The 20,906-nt window shown below is 35.0% G+C and overlaps 1 protein-coding gene across 7 annotated transcripts in view; it reads left to right on the plus strand.

Annotated features, from left to right (window-relative positions):
* CBLB (Cbl proto-oncogene B) overlaps nucleotides 1–20,906 on the plus strand; it is a 213,681-nt gene that overhangs the window by 133,430 nt on the left and 59,345 nt on the right. For all 7 annotated transcript variants that reach the window (XM_050778914.1, XM_050778913.1, XM_050778918.1 and 4 more), the window contains 2 exons: nucleotides 1,801–1,932; nucleotides 15,715–15,918. In XM_050778914.1, the coding sequence (XP_050634871.1) occupies nucleotides 1,801–1,932; nucleotides 15,715–15,918 (336 nt within the window). The remainder of the gene's footprint in view (nucleotides 1–1,800; nucleotides 1,933–15,714; nucleotides 15,919–20,906) is intronic.

A 20,906-nucleotide genomic window follows, 5' to 3' on the forward strand; every position in this document is an offset into this window, starting at 1 on the left:
TTTTGTTGCCCAGGCTGGAGTGCAGTGGCGCAATCTCGGCTCACCACAACCTCCGCCCTCTGGGTTCAAGCAGTTCTCTTGCCTCAGCCTCCCAAGTAGCTGGCATTACAGGCACCCGCCACCACATCGGCTAATTTTTGAATTTTTAGTAGAGACGGGGTTTCTCCATGTTGGTCAGGCTGGTCTCGAACCCCTGACCTCAGGTGATCCACCTGCCTCTCTCTCCCAAAGTGCTGGGATTACAGGCGTGAGCCACTGTGCCCGGTTATGATTGCCATTTTAAATTTAATATGTGATTGCCGTTTTAAAAGTTATGTAGTGATCCCGTATTTTCAAATATGTGTGAAAGGATACGTAGGAAAGACAGTTCCTCTTTATAAAGCCATTAAAAAAATAAACCTTTGGAAGTAATAACGTTCCCTTAAATTACTCATACATATTCTTATTGTTTAGGTTGCACTGAGGTCTGTATCTGTGATTTTAGCCTAATGTAATTTTTTTTATAATTGCGTATTTGTCCTTTAGACAGTCATAACCAGTATCAATACTTACCTATTATTTCAGGGACATCAGCAATTTATAACTTACTTTGAATTACTTTAGTTTTATTTCTTTTCCATTTTTATGCATTCTCTCTTGTCTCTTTCCTTAAGTTCCCCATAAAATTTTTGTATATTCACGCATCATAGTAGACACAGTTTATATGTGTGTACCTGCATGTACATGCATATGTATCCACGTGTGTTTATGTGTATATATATTTTTTTCTCACCAGGATTATAGTATATTTTAGTAGGCTGTGGACTAAATATTGTTATTTATTTATCCTACTCAGTGCCAGGCACGTTGTAGTCACTTACCGAACTAAAAGTTTCTTTATTTACCCAAATATTGGTTTCATAATTCCTTTTCTTTGTATTCCTAACTTTTTTTTTATATTTTTTTTCGAATTTACCAATTTATTTGTATCTTTGTCACAAAGATCTTTTCGGTATTTGAATTTTGAAAATTTTACTGTGTCAAATGTTTTGAATTTTGAAAATTTTACTGTCAAATGTTTTAAGCTAAAAGCCTAATCAATCAAGAACATGGCAGTTTTAATAAAATGGTTTTTGGTTACTGATGTGATTTGTTTTCTTGACAGTGTTAGGGAAAGAGTATGCACTTTTTAGTCAGAGACTTCATTTAGAGTTTGAAGCAAACAATTTAAACTTATTAAGCCCCAGGCCTAACTTTTGTTAAGTTCAATATATCTTCTTATGCTTTGGCGATTAAGTGACATAGTAAGTGTGGACCACAGTGCCTGGCTTACAGGAAATGCTTGGTAAATATTTGTCACTTTTCTCTTCCCTTCTGGGATTTCTAAAGATATTGAAACAAAAAATAATGTTTAGCCAAGTATCCTTTTTTTTTTTTTCAATTTGATAGTTAAATTATATGAGCATGTGGCATTTATAAAAAAGATAAAATCATTTTATATTCCTATTTTAAAACCATAGATTTTGTCTTTTGAGTCACCATGACTATTGAAGCAAGTCCTTTCCTAAAGGAACCTTAAATAATATGAATAATTAAGAAGCATATAAGATAGATGATAAAAGTTCAAACCTTTTTAGAATGGATTTTGTAGACCAAATTGTGATTATCAATTCAAAACATGTCTCAGATGGTAACAAAATTCTGACAAGATCAATTGTGAGATATTTACTGTGTGTCATTTCATTTGGGAAAATTTGATACTAACAATTCATGCTGGAAATACATTAATGCTACTTTCCTTCCCCCTCCCCCAAATTCCAGGAACAATATGAATTATATTGTGAAATGGGCTCCACTTTTCAGCTCTGTAAGATTTGTGCAGAGAATGACAAAGATGTCAAGATTGAGCCTTGTGGGCATTTGATGTGCACCTCTTGCCTTACGGCATGGCAGGTATAATCATTAACAACCTGGATGTCTGTCTTATGTGTCCTACTAGTATTTTTCTTTTCAGTTTTCTTCTTAATGGCTTAGGAAGTAATGCTGATAAGTGCTTTATTTTAAATGATTGTGTAGACATTTTGTATGTTTGAGTTGCTTTATATAATTTGATTTTAACTATCTTATATTTTGTTTCTTTTAAATGTGTAACTTAATTTTATTAGTCATCAGTAGTTGTACTTCTATAGTACCATGGATTTCAGGATGTTCACTTGTAGATATTACCAACTAAATATATTTATGCCATTTATTCATAGATTCAGTTTGTAGTAGGTCAGTTTCCAAAGGCAAGTAAATCTTAGTAGATAAATCTTATTTTGATATTTTCAAGCAAACTTCCTTTTCTCCTGAGGAGTCATGGTTCCTGTCTCATATGCTCCGTAGTGCTGAAATTGGAGAATCAAGACAGGAAGTATCTCCAAATACTTACAGTTCCCACAGAAACAGGCATTAAAGTTTCCTATTTACTGAAGCATAATCTCAGGAAAATTGCCTGCCCATTTGTAGCAGGCATTCAATAAATATAAATTGATTTGATGTTTTATAGGAAGGTCTGGAGAATAACTGGTTTTCCCAAGAACATTCTTTTATTTCTTCATCTGTAACGAAGATTGGGGATTTTAAAAATGGATCTTTGGACAGATTTCCAGTTTTGAGTATTTGGAGAAGTCATGGAATATTTTGATCAAGCCATTTTGAAACTGCTGTTTGACATAATTACGTTGAAGCTAGAAGTATATTTATAGGGTTTAGAAAGCAAATAATTAAATTTTCTAGCCTTTAAAAAAATTTTCAGTGAAGCATGTAGTTGACATTCCTACCCTATTTCTGGGCCCTTTCAGTCCTTGATTTTCTTTGTCCAACCCTGTACCTCTGCATGACTTGAGGAAGGATGGACATTGAGGTTCATGGAAGGGGGCTGACAGACTCGCCTGCCAAGCTCCTTACTTAGTAATAAAATATAATGATTTTCCCATTTTCATAGTCATAAAAAGGCCTGCTGCTTCTTTTGTGAAAAACTTTTTTTTAATGGATGAAGAAAAGAGGAAGAATTAGGAAATGAATTACAGTTGATTTATATTTTCGAAGTCCTTTCTGAATGCCCAGAGATCTTTGCTACCTCAGGAACATTGTTCAAAATCCCTATACTTCTCTCCTTCGATATGAATTTGGTTTCTGTTTTGTTTTAGGTTTTTATTTCCTCTCCCTTATTTCCTTTTATCCCTTCATGATGTTGATGAATTTTGCATATTACAGGGAGATGTTGGAGGAGATCATTCTCAACATAGATACTTGATTTCTATTTAAATTTTGTTAACAGTAATAATTCTGCAAACTTAGCAGTGCCTTTTAAAAACTACATTCAATAAATTTAGATATGTTGGTAGAAGACAAAATTGCAGGTTTATTTCAAATGTGTCAGTAGGAGGTATTATAGAGATAGTGACTTAGTGATAGATTGTCTGTAATTGGACTACTTAGGACTGGTGTACCTGATAATGATTCAGTGTTTCAGGATACATATTAAACTAACAAAGAAAACAAATGGTATTTGTCACCATTCTTTGCCTTCAGTATGGTAGTGTGGTTTTTACAGGTGCATAGAAACTAAAAGCCTTGCATTTCTCCCTGAAGAAAATCAGAATAATAGCCTGATACAAATTCCTAACACTGCCTCCGTGCAAGGCTTCTGTATTTCACCCATTTTTCTCCAGGCTTCAGTCTTAGAACATACACATGCATATATGTTGCAAGACTTCCCATCTGTAACTCAATACTGTGCTTAGTATTTGGGGGTTAAGTTGGTTAAAAGTCAGAAGCTAGGGCTGGCACGGTGGCTCGCTCCTGTAATCCCAGCACTTAGGGAGGCCGAGGCGGGCAGATCACAAGGTCAGGAGATCGAGACCATCCTGGCTAACATGGTGAAACCCTGTCTCTACAAAAAATACAAAAAAATTAGTCGGGCGCGGTGGCGGGCGCCTGTAGTCACAGCTGCTTGGGAGGCGGAGGCAGGAGAATGGCGTGAACCCAGGAGGCGGAGCTTGCAGTGAGCAGAGATCGCGCCACTGCACTCCAGCCTGGGCGACAGAGTGAGACTCCGTCTCAAAAAAAAAGTCAGAAGCTGCTATTAGTTTGACAGAAACATTTGTTTAGTAAAATGTTTTGTTTAAAGCATCATACAAAATAGTTGTTTACTGGCAGGGCATGGCAGCTCACACCTTTAAATCCCAGTAATTTGGGAGGCGGAGGCAGGAAGATCCCTTGAGCCCAGGAGTTCAAGAACAGCCTGGACAACATAGGGAGACCCCATTTCTATAAAAAAATAAAAATAAAAATAAAAACACAACAAACAGTTGTTTATCTTGCAGCCCAGGGTGAGTAGAAAAGTAGGGTGAGTAGAAAAGTATGGCTGAATATAAAGCAACAAATATTTTATTTATTTTACTTTCTATATACTTCTTAAAAGAAAGTTTATTCTTAGTAAATAAATACTGCCTTCAGTAAGTCCTCTCTTAACATTGTCAGTAGATTCCTGGAAACTGCAACTTTGAGCAAAGTGACATACTGTAAGCTGTAGGAACCTTAACTCTTGTTTCTATCAATTAGCCTATGGTAAAATGGATTTCATCATACAATAAGTTGTTTCACTTAAAGTCTCAATTTCCAGTAACTGATTAACAATATTAATTGAGGACTTAACTGTATTTATTTGTTAGGTTTGTGAACTATTTGCAATAGGTCCATTATGTGCAAAAGGGATAGGAATATTTCCCAGTTATCATTCTGTATTATTAATGCTGTGTCCTTTACATCGCCACAACATTTCTGTGTGTTACTGTGCATTCTCCAGATTGGTGTAGTTCCTCTTGCTTGTTGCTTATCAATTCCTTGAATTATTTCATGACTTTTTATATTGACCTAATGACCTTATATGAAGATATATTCAGTAATGTTGGTAAGTTGTTAACATTTACTATTTCTCTTTTTCACTCTGAGCTGCTTCTCAGTTTTGCTTTAGAAATTGAGGAAGTACATAAATGTCAAGCTCTGAAAATTGTGTTTAGCTAAAATGTTTAAAGTTATGTGAGACAGTAATAATAAAGTAGTTTACTAAGTAAAGTAGTAACAAAAATGACACATTCAAAACTATTCAGAAGGCTGAAATAATAACATTTATGTTACTAGACACTAATGTTATTATCTTAATCTGATCATTGAATTTTGCACCCAAATTAATGAAAAATATGCAAACCTTTATTTTCAGTACTATTTTTGAATTCTCCTCACACAAAGCAGCTCATCATTAATAAGCATCCTCCTGATACATTTTGTATATGTCTCTGTAAGCTCTTACCTCATTATGTTCATGTTGTAAATATTTCCATATTTATGTATTTCCTTTCTAGAATGTAGATTACTTTACCTACTTTAGAATCTCTCTCTGCTAGCATGTTATCTGCACATTGGTCATTACTCAGTAAATACTTATAGATTGCATGCTAGGTAATGTAAAAGAAAAGGAAATCTAAAAGTACATTAAATAAAAAGACAGTATTGTAGATTGATTGTGACAAGCTCTTACAATACTTTTCTGAGAAGTATTTATGATCTTTTCAAAGACCTTTTATCATGTTCAGTATCTGAGAGCGAATCCTAGAAATTCTAAGGCTTAGTTCCCTTTGTTCCATTCACTAGCTATTGTGTGATTTCCTTAACTTTTTACCTTGTGATTTTTTCCAACCATTTTTGAACCATGTTATTTTACTTTTATTGTTTGCAGTACTACCAGCACTAACACAGAAGCAATAAGACTGCATTTTTATTGCTTTTTTGCACCAAAAAAATATATATATGCACAGTAATCCCCGGTTCATGTTTTCTCTACCCCTAAAGAAAATTGTTCTTAGGTCAATAATTCTAAGTTGATATTTCACAGTCTCTGTATCTCAGTGGGATCTTACTGGTCAAAGGAAGTTTCAACTTTTGAACATTTCTACTTTTGGATAATCTAAATATTTTTACATTTAGATATAGGCTTCACATAGTAGTGCTTCCTGCCGACTGGCATATCTGTTTTGGCAGCTTTTGTATTATTGCATGAACAGCAACGTTTGTTGATCATTTAAACGTGTTATTGCAAAATGCCTCTGGTATTTAATAAAAATAAAAGTCTTATAAAGTTAATCTAGTGAAAGCACAGTTGTAAAACAGATATGCTGAAGGTCTCGTATCTGTAATCTCACCTAGCTGCTCGCTTGACTTAACCTAATTGATAGTAAATGTATCAGTAAGAAGAACAAAATTATAGCACACTTCATAGTTGCGCAGAATATTGTCAAAAGTGGTATCTAAGCTTGTAGATACGTAGAGAAATGTTCTCAAGGTATGAGGTCTCTGGACTTAAGAGTAAAATAACTTATGTTTCTCTTTTTCTATTTTTTCCTCATTCAAAAATGGTACTTTAAAGACACTGTTTTTGTTTTGTATGATTAAATTTGCAAGCTTAACTGTGCGCAGGAAGAATTTGTTATTTTGCTTCTTCCTCTTACTGGTTTGGTAGAAGCAAACCAAGATTGTTTCAACTATCATTTTCCATTTATTTATTTATTTAGGAAACATTCTTTGAGCAGCTGCAACATCCCATGTTCTGTCCTATGCCCTGAACTAAGAAGAACTCTGAGACACAATCCTTAGCCTCAAGAAGTTAAAGTTAAAATTAAACCTGAAATTTCTATTGAGGGGCATGATATTAATAATTACTTGAAATGAGTATCCTGTTGTCGTTCAAATTTAATTATGGCTGCTAGACATTTTTTGTTACTTTCTACTACGTTGGTTGGGCATGCTGATATGAAAATGATTTTAAAGGCTGCATGTCTGCCAGGAAGCTATGATAAATCAGTTAGAATCCAATAGGAAATATTAAACCCTGACCATTAATCATACTATGCGCAGCAGTGCGCATTTTTAGCAAGTCATTCTTCACCAACTTTTCCTTCCATCTGAGGCCCTACTTTGGTTTAATTGAAATTTGTTAGAGACTTAAATTTTATGTAATTAACAGAAAACTTAAGAAATGCACAGTAGCTGTGTCAGTTGTTACAGGCTGCAAGTGGTTACTCTTTAATTGCTGTCATAATGGCCCATTAGTCATGCCTCTGAAGAGGTGTCAGATGCTTTTTTCTCTTTCTGAAACATCTGTGTTATTTAATAAATTGAATAAGCGAACAGAGTTTGCACAGAATACTAAATAAGTTGAATAATCACCTTTCTAGAGACATTCTTTGAAGTAATGTTACTCTGTGTGCAACACTTCCGTGCTACCCTTGGTAATAAAACTTGGAGAGCTGTCTTTCATGTCCACGTGTTAATGGGATATTAACAAAATGTTAATCTTCTCAACCTTGACCATCTTCCTTTGTGAGGCAGCATATTATGCAGCAGGGATTCTGCAGCATTACCATGTAAGGTTAAAAGTTAAGGAATTGTTTTCATTCTGTGCTTATTTCAGGAATCTAGAAAATGGCTTTTGATTTGTAGTTCTTGAAGAGGTCCTTCACATCCCTTGTAAGTTGTATTCCTAGGTATTTTATTCTCTTTGTAGCAGTTGTGAATGGGAGTTCACTCGTGATTTGGCTCTCTGTTTGTCTATTATTGGTGCATAGGAATGCTTGTTATTTTTGCACATAGATTTTATATCCTGAGACTTTGCTGAAGCTGCTTATCAGCTTAAAGAGATTTTGGGCTGAGACGATGGGGTTTTCTAAATATACAGAGAGGACATAAAGAAATGGACAAACATTACATGCTCATGGATAGGAAGAATCAGTATCATGAAAATGGCCATAATGCCCAAAGTAATTTATAGATTCAATGCTATCCTCATCAAACTACCATTGACTCTTCACACACTTAGAAAAACTACTTTAAATTGCATATGGAACCAAAAAAAAAAACTCATATAGCCAAGACAATCCTAAGAAAAAAGAAAAAAGCTGGAGGCATCATGCTACGTGACTTCAAACTATACTACAAGGCTACAGTAATCAAAACAGAATGGTACTGGTACCAAAATAGAGATATAGACCAATGGAGCAGAACAGATGCCTCAGAAATAACGCCACACATCTACAACCATCTGATCTTTGATAAACCTGACAACAACAAGCAATATGGAAAGGATTCCCTATTTAATAAATGGTGTTGGAAAAACTGGCTAGCCATATGCAGAAAACTGAAACTGGACCTCTTCCTCACACCTTATACAAAAATTAACTCAAGATGGATTAAAGACTTGAATGTAAGACCTAAAACCATAAAAACCCTAGAAGAAAACGTAGGCAATACCATTCAGGACATAGGCATGGGCAAAGACTTCATGACTAAAACACCAAAAGCAATGGCAACAAAAGCCAAAATAGACAAATTGGATCTAATTAAACTAAAGAGCTTCTGTACAGCAAAAGAAACTATCATCAGAGTGAACAGACAACCTACAGAATGGGAGAAAATTTTTGCAATCTATCCATCTGACAAAGGGCTAATATCCAGAATCTACAAGGAACTTAAACACATTTATAAGAAAAAAAAAAATCAAAAATTGGGCGAAGGATGTGAACAGACACTTCTCAAAAGAAGACATAAAATTTATGCAGCCAACAAACATATGAAAAAAAAAGCTCATCATCACTTGTCATTAGAGAAATGCAAATCAAAACCACAATGAGATACCATCTCACACCAGTTAGAATGGCGATCATTAAAAAGTCAGGAAACAGCAGATGCTGGAGAGCATGTGGAGAAATAGGAATGCTTTTACACTGTTGGTGGGAGTGTAAATTAGTTCAACCATTGTGGAAGATGGTATGGCGATTCCTCAAGGATCTAGAGTCAGAAATACCATTTGATTCAGCACTCCCATTACTGGGTATGTACTCAAAGGATTATAAATCATTGTACTATAAAGACACATGCACATGTGTGTTTATTGCAGCACTGTTCACAATATCAAAGACTTGGAACCAACTCAAATGTCCATCAGTGATGGACTGGATAAAGAAAATGTGGCACATATACACCATGGAATACTATGCAGCCATAAAAAAGGATGAGTTCATGTCCTTTGCAGGGACATGGATGAAGCTGGAAACCATCATCTCAGCAAACTAACACAAGAACAGAAAAACAAACACCGCATGTTCTCACTCATAAGTGGGAGTTGAACAGTGAGAACACATGGAGCCAGGGAGGGGAACATCACACACCAGGATCTGTCAGGGGCTGCGGGGCAAGGGGAGGGATAGCATTAGGAGAAATACCTAATGTGTGATGGGTTGATGGGTGCAGCTAACCACCATGGCATGTGTATACCTGTGTAACAAACCTGCATGTTCTGCACATGTATCCCAGAACTTTTAAAGTATAATAAAAGAAAAAAAAAAAAAAAAAAAAGAAAGTGACTTTTGAGCTCCTGAATGGAAAAAACTCCAAACTGTGTTCTTCATATCTTCCTTCAAAAATAAAAAATGGATATCTTTATCAGTTGGATATGCAGCTATGTTTTGAATTACTGCCAAGGACTTTAATTCAATTAAACGTAAAATTAGTTTTCCTGTGGTAATTCTTCCTGTATATTGTTTGATATAATTTAAAAGAAAGATATCAGAGTATTTAAAATAGTAATTCACCAAAAATCAATAAACTCTGATTTTAATATGGAATATGATTAAGGAGATTTCTAGATGTTCCATATGTAGAGAGTGTTGTTGGGAAAAAGTATATAGTTTTCTGAGAGAGGTGAGAAACAAGCTCAAATGATCACTTTTAAAGCAATAAGAAATAATCTTTGGCTAGGCATGCTTGCTCACACCTGTAATCTCAGCACTTTGGGAAGCCTAGATGGGTGGATCACGTGAGGTCAGCAGTTTAAGACCAGACTAGCCAACATGGCAAACCCTGTTTCTACTAAAAATACCAAATAACTGGACATGGTGGCAGGAGCCTGTAATCCCAGCAGCTTGGGAGGCTGAGGCACAGGTGAATGGCTTGAACCTTAGAGGCAGTGGTTTCAGTGAGCTGAGATCACGGCACTGCACCCCAGCCTAGGTAACAGAGCAAGATTCTGTCTCAAAAGATTAAAAAAACGATAAAATAAATCTTTTACTCTATCTTCCTTCAAAGGCAACCGGTCTTCAACGGTCTTCAAATTTCTAGCCTCAATGAAATTTTGTAACTTAGGTGCTACAAATAGAAAATAATACTTGCCTTTACGAGTGTTTTAAATTGGCACTTTTGTCTCTAACCACCTGTTGTGTCTTTCGTGTAAATGTGATTAAATGTTAGAGCTTCCCTTTCACATTGGGAGTAATAAAGAAGCTGCGAGAGTTGTCCAAATACATTATAGTAACATTATGAACTAGAGTGATACACTAGAAAAGGAAAGGAAATGATGGATATTATAAAATCTAGCAGAATAAGTACTTGACTCTTAAGTCTAATGATTAAATTAGATGGATGCTCACTCTGTTGTAAAGTGTGTGGACAGTAACAGATACTGGCACTTTGGAAACATTTTCAGTTGACTCCAGCATGGATCTTTTATAGATGTTGTTAAAGTTGACACCATTTTTAAAAAGTGTTTAGAATGTGGACTCATTCTAAATGACCAGCTCATTCTAGACCAACTTCATGCATTAAAATTTTAAATTGGATTCAAGCAACAAATGTTTAAAACAAAAAGCTTTTACTATGTAAAAACGTATCCTCAGAAATGGTATAATTATTCAGATACATTTTACGTCTTCCTGTTAAAGAGCTGAAACTTTTCAATTAGAGCCAACAGAATATTCATTGATTTTAGTAGTTTTTTTAATTTTGAAATTTGCAATTTAAGCAAAATAGTTTTAAATTTTTTACATTTGTGATTGATCAGTAGTAGCAACTGGCTGTTTTTCACCTTTATTTTAACCTTGGCTATGAATCTGAGATTGAAAAACCACTACATGCTGATCCTATAGTGTAGTGTTGAAATGATTAGACTCTTGAAATAGACCCCCTTGTTGTGATTTCCTACTTAGTATTGCTTGCTATGTGACCTTCATCAAACCAGTAAACCCATTTTTCTTGTTGGTAAAAGGGGGAACAACAATTGTACCTACCTTATAGGATTAAATGAATTAATATTTAGAGAGTGCTTACAATAGTACCTAGAATTTTAGTTATTACTGTTTCTAATAAAGTACTTAGGAGATATCTCATATTTCCAATTATGATTAATCTATGCACACTGATAATTCTGCAGGTTTTAAGTTGTATTCATTTCATTACAAAATGGAATTCGTATAGAGATATGAGTTTTTTCAAATGTTAAGATATGTTTCCTTAGTTTTCTTATTGTATTTATTCTTGAGACTATTTTTATACTAATTATGCCAACTGGAATTTTTATAGCACTTTATAAAGCTTTAAAATAATTTATCTCACTTTATGGTGTCTCTAAATGTGCATTATCTCATTGTACCCTGTATGTAAGATGCAATGAATTGCCCGGGGTCACACAGCTGTAATTGGGGAAGGTAGAAGTCCAGTCCAAGTATCCTAATTCAGAGTATCTGTGCTCCTTTTCTGATTCACTATGCAGGCTTTTATGGGCCTCCCAAATCAGAACTAGAAGAGTCTAGATTCACCAATGTCTTTTTCCCTTGTTCATCATAAAATAAACCAGAACCAAAGATCTCTCCCACTCTGGGGCATTTTGTCTAAGATTACTATTAACTATCCTTCGTTCTTTCAGTCAGGAGTTACTGAGTTTCTGTGGGAGATACTGTGCTTTGAAAATTCTTGGTATGGATCCAACCTATTCTCAGTGCATTTATAGACATACAATTTTTCCAGTTATAATTGCTATGTTTTAAAAAAGATTTGTGGCAGCCTCATAGCTACATGAAATACAGCAAGGTAATATATATTAGAAGTTATTGATAAAGGAAAAAATACACACATGCATATGCATACACATACAGTAAAAATATAAAATGCACTCCAAAATGAGACTTAGGAGGCCCTATGTATATACCCTACAGCCCTTGGTGTATGTTATATATGTGGGAAGGCATAAAATGATTGACCTTAAGTCAAAGTATGCCTCTAATGATCAGGCTGAAAGCAAATAAATTACACTATATATAATGCTATCTTGAAAAACATTTAAAAGAAGGTATTTAAGATATAGTATGTCTATCTTAGCAATACTTAAGCAGAGTATGGAAGGTGATTGATACATGATGGTGATGAGATGGTACTAATAATATTCATTTGGGTTTTTACATGGAGTATTTGTGGAGAATGGAGTATTATGAAGGTTTAAATTGTTTTTATATTTGTTTGTCATTGTTTTTTATCTGAGTTTACCCAAAGTTATATTTTTAAGTAATGTCACTGACTTACAGTATTAATGTTTGAGATGTGAGTCTGAATTATTTTACTATATTACGAGAAATGACAGAATTGAGTTTCAGCTGTGTATTGTATTCACTGATAACTTATGTATCCTTTGGCTTAGAATTATTTCTTATTTGAGGAAGTGAAACCTACTGAGTCATTTAAATAGACGGAGTCCTCAGTACTTCCTCTTAACATTCACGGAATGGTGGGAACTAGAAAATGAGTTATTTATTGGTCTTTCTTTTCCATTAACACATATTATTTGATATTGCATTAAGTATACATTGATAGAAACATTATTTTAATTATTGTATTAAAGACATTTTTCATGTGTATTTAATCAACCATCTGACAGAAACTAGGGCAGAGTAACCAAAGTATCATTTGAGACTTTGTCGTTAGACATAATTTGCATGTGACAGTAGTCTATTTATAAAGTGTGATGAAGTCATATTAGAGTAAGTACCATTAGAGACACATTCAGTGTGATCTGTGTTTGCAAATCAAAATTAGTGTTCATTGGAGCTGTTTGTTGATCTGATGAGTAATGTACACTCTCAACAACAAAACTGAAGAGAAGATGTATTTTGTGATATCTGCTCTTATAATAGGTACTCTTAACACACATCGGTAATTTGTATAACATTAAACTTTCAAGTAGCATAGAGAAAAATCTAAATTCAGTTTTAGATGAATAGTTCTGTTTTTTCTTGTGCTATAAAGACACAATTATTGCCTTTCACCTCCTCCAGCTTCAAAACTCAGTATTTTCAGTTGCCTCTTATAAGGAAATAGATCACATAAACTAGAAGTCATCCTTAACCAGAGCGATATGTGAGTTAACCCTGGAGGTTCAAAGAGAAACTTACGTAGCCTAATAGTGTGGCTTGCACATTCTATGCACTATACTAAAAAATAACGTGACTTTCATGATTTTGATTGGGTGGAATAATGTTTAGTTATGATAATTGTACTGGAATTAGATCTTTAAAAAGTTCTTGGTTTTTAGTTATGATACTATAATATTTACCAATGAATTTATATGATGTGTAGGAGATACTTCAAAATGATCTAAGAGTGGAAGGAACAAGAGAACATATAGATAAAACTGGATTGAGGATGAATTGATAATTGTTGAAGTCAGGTGATAGGTACTTAGAAATTTATTATAGTTTTCCCTCAAATTTTATGTGTATCTGAGATTTTCTATAATAATTTTTTTAAACGTATGAGTAAATTAAGCGACTACGTAGGTCTCAAAGTACTGCTTTCCGTTCTTCATGTGTTAAAGACAGAGGGACCATCAGATCTTCAGATCTTGCTTTCTTTTTTTTTTTCTTTTTTTTTTTTTTTTTGGCACAGGGTCTTACCCTGACACCCAGTCTGAGGGCAGTCACGCTATCGTAGCTCACTGCAGCCTCAAACTCCTGGTCTCAAGCGAAGCCCCCAGCTCAGCCTCCCAACCAGCTGGGACTTCAGGTGTGTACCACAACACCTGGCTAATTTTTTAAACATTTATTTTTTGTGGAGACAAGGTCTTGCTATGTTGCCCAGGCTGGCACAGCTTGCTGTTAAATAAAACTGTCTTTTTGAAATTGTCTTCTGTAAATCTGTAAAAGTATTCCACTATAGGTACGTAATATGGATCCCTTTTGACTTTTATAACAAGGGGAGTTTTGCCTGGATGATAACATATATTGAATATGACTTCAAATTTAATATTCTTTTTATAAGAGAAAGATTTTGTTTTTCTTATTTACTCCTGTGTTAGAAAATATCATTGCAAGGAGGTTATCAAAAATAGAAGAACTAAATCTTGGTTTTATTATCTATAAAATGATGGAGCAAATAATATTTAATATGTTTTGAAGCCCGCTGGACATGAACATGTTTGGTGGGAAACCTTGAAGGATTCTGTATTTACATATCTGTATTTCTTTATACCACCTTAGTTCAACTATTTTACCATTCCAAGTTTATTTTCCAAATTATATACAAGCAGATGAATAAGGGAATGTTGCGATTTATTTTTCTTAAGCAAGCTCAGTGTTTTTTGTTTTTTGACACTTTGTTTGGCAAAGGAGGTGTTCAATTTGTTGAGCTGAATGAAGCTTAGAAAGAATAAACTATCACAAGATCTGCCACAAAGTAGATGCGAGGTAGTTGTTCAGTGAGAAGAGAGGGAGAGAGTTATTCCATCCTTGATCCAAACGTCACTGTTGGGCAGGTAGATCACTGATTTCCTATTAAACTAAGTGGACAGGAGAGTCCTGAATTAACTATGGAACAGTTTCTTTAAAGACATCAGCTCTCTGCATCCCTTGTCTTGCCACTAAAATGGTGCTATTTCATCCTGTTTCTCCCTTAAAGTAATTTTGTGATTTTTACTACGTTTAAATAACACATTGCTAAAGTCAGGGTATAATGCAAAACCAAAAATAGGGTGGAGAATATCATATACCATCTTATCTCTAGAAAGCAATGTTGTCTGTAGGGCAAGAAAGCAGTCTTTTTATTTCCCTGCAAATTGTGAATTTTTAATATAGTTAGTTTTGAGAAATGAATGTAGGAAACTTTGAGCAAAATGTCCAATAATGACCAGTAAATACATTTCCAGCCCAAAAGTATTTGCACAAATCTTTTTGTATCATATTGTTTAAAAGCAAGATAAGGGGCAAAACTTACTATCTCACAGAGAACTTTATATTCCAAATGAGTTGTATGTCAGGATGGGAGGCTTTCAGGACAGATGATGGCTTTTGAATATAAATGCACACATTTTAATTTTTCCTAATTGTGTATAAAGATTTTAAAATACACAGGCAGTTAAAACAAATATTCAGCCACAGTTAGATGCACAGGTATTGTATTTTTCCCATCGATACTACTGCTGTATTATGAATTTTTACCAAAATGTACTTTTTAATGGAATGTTTAGTTAGTACTGCTGTCTTTTCATAAGGAGAGACATGATTCAATGTCCAGTTTTCTTCAGTACTCTATTGCCTTGATACATTAGAATAATAAGTGAACATTCAGGAAAATAAAGAGGTTTCTTTTCTTGGGAAAATCGAACTTAAATTTTTTTTTTTCCTTAGGAAACTGAAGATACTGACCATTTATTATATATTTTGTTGACTCCCTGTTGTACGCACACTACCTCTTCAAGACAAATCTTCCCCCACCTCCTACCCCATCAACTTTTTTTAGGGGGGTGACTTTTATAGTTGTAGAACATTAGCATTTCTCAGTACTGTTTGTTTTGAAACCATGCATTTTCTGTTTGTTTAGGAGTCAGATGGTCAGGGCTGCCCTTTCTGTCGTTGTGAAATAAAAGGAACTGAGCCCATAATCGTGGACCCCTTTGATCCAAGAGATGAAGGCTCCAGGTGTTGCAGCATCATTGACCCCTTTGGCATGCCGATGCTCGACTTGGACGACGATGATGATCGAGAAGAGTCCTTGATGATGAATCGGTTGGCGAACGTCCGAAAGGTAAAACTAGAAACATGGGTTTAGTTAGGGTGGTGTGACCATATGAAAAAGAAATGGTGCTGTCATAAATGGAGTATGACTGAATGTATTTGAGTTTACAAAAGAAGCACACACACATACTAGGCTAGACCTGTACAGGGTCATGATCATCAATATCACTGTCTGCTACGTCCACATCTTGTCCTGCTGGAAGGTCTTCAGAAGCAGTAACACACGTGGAGCTGTCATCTCCTACGATAACAATGCCTTCTTCTAGAATACTTCCTGAAGAACCTGAGACCATGTTACGGTTAACGTTTTTTCATTAGTAGGAGTATACTCTAAAATAATGATAAAAAGTATAATATAGTAAGTACATAAACCACTAACATGGTCATTTATTATCATTGTCACATATTATGTGCTGTGCATAAGTATATGTGCTATACTTATATGCAACTGGCTGCAGAATAGGTTTGTTTACACCAGCATCACACAAACGCGTGAGTAATGCTTTGTGCTATGACATTAAGATGGCTATGATATCACCCACCAGGCAACAAGAATTTTTCAGCTTCATTTTAATCTTATAATATCTTACGGGATCACCATGGTGTATATGGTCCATTACCAAAATATCATTGTGCAGGGCACAACTATAATGTTGACAGGCTGATATAATCATAGATTGAGAGAGAACTCGATTCTACTCAAGGTACTCTCATTGGTTTTAAACATCATAATCAGAGGTGATGAGTGTGTTTGTATAGAATTAAACATCATCTAACACTGGCAGTAGCAAATCTGTGAAGAAAAAATTTAAGAAGGGAAATTATTAAATTTAGAAATTGTGAAACTGAAATTGATTAAAAATATTCTTTGTTCAATTCTAGAAGAAGTGTCTGATAGAGTTTTTTCTTAATGGGAAGGCTGTCTCACTGTTTGGCTTCTAAGAGGTCACATAAGATTTACTTTTGTGAATTTACCAGAGTCTGAGTTTGCTCATCAGTGTTGTTGACTCAGAAAAATTGACCTTGTCAGTTCACTGAGAATGGATGTTACTGCCCAGTTTAAGTTTATATAACCAGGTACACAACAGACTAGTCAATGAACCAGAATGCCAACTGATTAATTTGCAGACCGGAAATACAGTGGTCAAGGGAGGTAGACTCTTGGATATCAGGCTATTCCCTGTACAGGAAGATACATGAAATCCCAATTACTTTCACAAATTTTTTGCTCTCAAAATCAGAGAAATGGGATTGAGTGGTGTGAAAGGTCTGCATATATGGTGCCACCCTTCCTCCTGACTTGGGCAGACATGGCTAATCAGTCATGATACTTATCATCACTGAGTTCAGACTTGGCCTACAGAGCCTTTTCAACGCAGCCCTGAAGATCTTCCACTATAGTTCATTAGGTTTTGGCAGGTAGCATGAAACTTATTTGCCGTTGTCACTAGATGCAGTGATGATAATGTGTAATGGCATCAGATTGTATTCACTGTATTCATCTATCTCTGTAGTAAGGAAATGCTTGGTACTGGAATTTCGACAAGGCATTTCTTTGGGTTACTTCATTTTTAGGACTGTGTCCGAGTTTTCCTCTTGGGAAACTCCTGCATTTTCTCCCTCCCAGTGTTCCCTGCTGACCAAATACATTCCCTTAGGATATTTTTACATACAAATTTTTACATAGGGAGATATGTTAACATCACCAACATGGCTACTCTCAAATTTTGCTTTTTTCTGGAATGATTTTTATTATTTATCTTACTGGTTTTTCATAAATTTTGTAATTTAACCCTCAGAGAAACTACACATGAGTTCACGCTTTACTCCTGAAACGTATAGTTTTTATTAATAGTTTGAATTATGGGATTTTTTTTTGACCTAAGAAATGGAAGAAAGAAAGTAGTTATTCCTCAGAAACCCTAAAGGATGAACAAGAAAAATAATCTCAAATTGAAACAGACTTGAGACTTGAATCTCAAAAAACGTTAACTTAAGGAAGACGTGAAATAAAGCAGCAGTTCTGCTACAGAGTAGTAATGGGATGCCAGGCAAGTTATATAACCTCTTTCTTCCTCAGTTTACCCCTTTGTAAAACAGAAAAATAATAGTCGCTTCTCTATTGGGTGTTGTGATGATCAGTTGAGATCAAGGACCTAAGAACCTAGAAGAACGTCAGGTCACCAAAGTCATAAATGCTTACTATATTATTACCAATGTTAATTAATAATACTATGTAATACATATTCTAGGACATACTCCGTAATCTGTGTTAGTAGAAATCATTTCATCACTATGCATGTGAGAGAGCTACATATGGGGAGTTGGTGATACTAATGTACTGTTCCCCAGAAGACATAAGTGTGAATACTGGCTTTACAATGTACAAATACAAATCACATGACTAGTCTGAGCCTGATTTCCTCTTCTGAAAAATGAGAAGAATAATACCTCCCTAAATTGTTGAGAGAATGACATATGTTATTAATGCTGGTTTTATTGATTTGTGACCCTTTTTACTGAAAGCTAAAAATAATTTTACATTTTAAGTGGTATATATTTAAATTACGATACTAAGTACCTACAGATGTCCTTGATTTTACATCTTGTCCTAAAATATTCACTACCTGGCCCTTTAAGAAAAAGTTTGCATTCCCAGGTCTAGGACATAGTAAGCATTTAAAGAATGCTTATTGAATGGATGGATAATGGAGAATGACAGAAAAGTATTTGAGATACAACAGCTCAAGTAGTTCAAGTGCTCCAGGTAGCAGTGCTTTTTTTTTTTTTTAGCTGTGAAGACATTTCAATTTTCTTTACTAAATGGGTTTTCATCTTCAATGATCCAAGTCAGAGGGTGGGTCTAGGCTTTAAGAGAAATTTTTAGAAGAATTTTGTATACCTTACTCCTTGGGAGAAAACAGTATTTGCCCTATGTGAATTTGGGAAAAGTTGCAGTCTCAACCTGCTTTCCATTGAATTAAGTTGAAGCTTGAGCTTCTTTTCAGTAGTGGCACTAACAATAGAAAGGAAATACTGGGAACATAACATGAGAAGCAGAATGTTCCAAGGTGGCTCTAGTGTTTCTCCTTGATCTTATCACCCACTCCCAAGACCATTCATATTTCATTGTCTCTGGCACACTGGTGAGCTTTCTGCAAGGGAACTGAGAGATTTTTACATTGATGCTTTCTGTTTTTTACCCCACAAAGAGTAGAATGATGATCTGAATCCTTACTGCCCTAGAAGTCACACTTCAGTAACTTATTTGGCAGTCAGCAGTGTCATTTAATAAAGCTTTACTTCACTACAATCTTGTTATACTTTCCTGTGGCCGTTATATAGTTTAGAAATGTATATCACTTGTAATTATTTGTTTTTAAGTTAAAGAGTTATATTTCAATTAAATGTCTTTATGTCTACTCATCTGCCTCTAGTCAATTAAGCTGATTGTGACTTTTATAGCATTTCATAAATGTATACCACTTAATTTTCAATAAAACCTAAATTTTTATGTAGATACAAGCATAATTCTTTCTGAATAATTTGGAAAATATTGCGATGATGTTATGTTCTTATAGTATTTTATATATACTTCTATATCAGGAGCTACAGTAAATTGTTATTTAAAGGACTATCTTTTCTATTAGATTATTAACACTTAAGGCCAGGGACAGTGCCTTGTGTTTGTGTTCCCAGGCACCTAAATGCACTCAATTACTATTTACTAAGTGAACTAATAAATGCACACACCTGCACACGTGTTCCTTTAGGCAATGACCTAATCTTATGCATGTTTTAAACTTTGTTCCAACCTGAATACTAATATATATATATACACCGAACATCAAACTAATAGATTTTGTCTAGTTTTTTCTTACAGGAGTGGTTATAAACAAATGTCACACGGTCATCTTGACACAGTAGTTCTTCTACCTGTATGTTCTTCCTCTATTTTTTAAATCATTCTTCGTTCATTCATGCATTTTCATTCATTCACTCATTCATTTTTTAATTAACTAGTTAATTAATTTAGAGCTGGAGTCTCACTTTATTGCCCAGGCTGGAGTGCAGTGGCACTATCTTGGTTCACTGCTACCTCTGCCTCCCTGGTTCAAGTGATTCTTCTGTCTCAGCCTCCTGAGTAGCTGGGATTGCAGATTCCTGCCACCACACCTGGCCAATTTTTGTATTTTTAGTAGAGACAGGGTTTCACCGTGTTGGCCAGCCTGGTCTCAAACTCCTGACCTCAAGTGATCCAGCTGCCTCAGCCTCCCAAAGTGCTGGGATTACAGACATGGGCCACCATGCCTGGCCTTACTCATTTATTTTTACAACATTTTATTCTGTCAGTTAAAAGAGTGACTGCCAGTGATTGTCCAACAGAATGGTTCCATTGTTTCTATCTGCCATTTTGAATACTCATCTTTTTCTTCTTTTATGAGTGGGCCGATGACAATATTGTGAAATTGTTTCTGCCTGTCTTAAGCATATTACATTCTTTAAATGAGTAATGCTTCCATCGTAGCATGGAAACATACTTTGATTGTATATTCCTGTTACCAAGGTGATACCCCACAGCTGGAGTTTATAAATAGTAGCATACTAAACGTATAGTGTATTTCTATTACTTCTTTTATAGTTAAATGTGTTTAATAATGCTAATGCTTACAGAAGCAATAGCACCTAGAAGTCTATAATACATACCTTTTGATTCCCTCTTTGATAGAAGGTATTTTATGATTCTAACTAGAATATGTTTTCGATTTTGCCTGAGTCTATATCGTTGCCTGAGTTTTCAAGCTGTCAGAGTCCTGGGATAATGAGATCAGATGTGAGCGCTCAGAGAAAGTTCAGGATGTGATGGGTAAGATCACAGCCTTCTCTCTGACTTCAATCAGATCACAGCTAAAAAAGAGGATCTGTTGCTACCCAGAGATTTGCTTCCTTTTGCCAGAGGATTAGAAGGAATCTTAGCAGTTTTTCACAGTATTAATC

Source organism: Macaca thibetana, chromosome 2 (genome assembly GCF_024542745.1).
Source record: "Macaca thibetana thibetana isolate TM-01 chromosome 2, ASM2454274v1, whole genome shotgun sequence".
Taxonomy (NCBI): Eukaryota; Metazoa; Chordata; class Mammalia; order Primates; family Cercopithecidae; genus Macaca; species Macaca thibetana.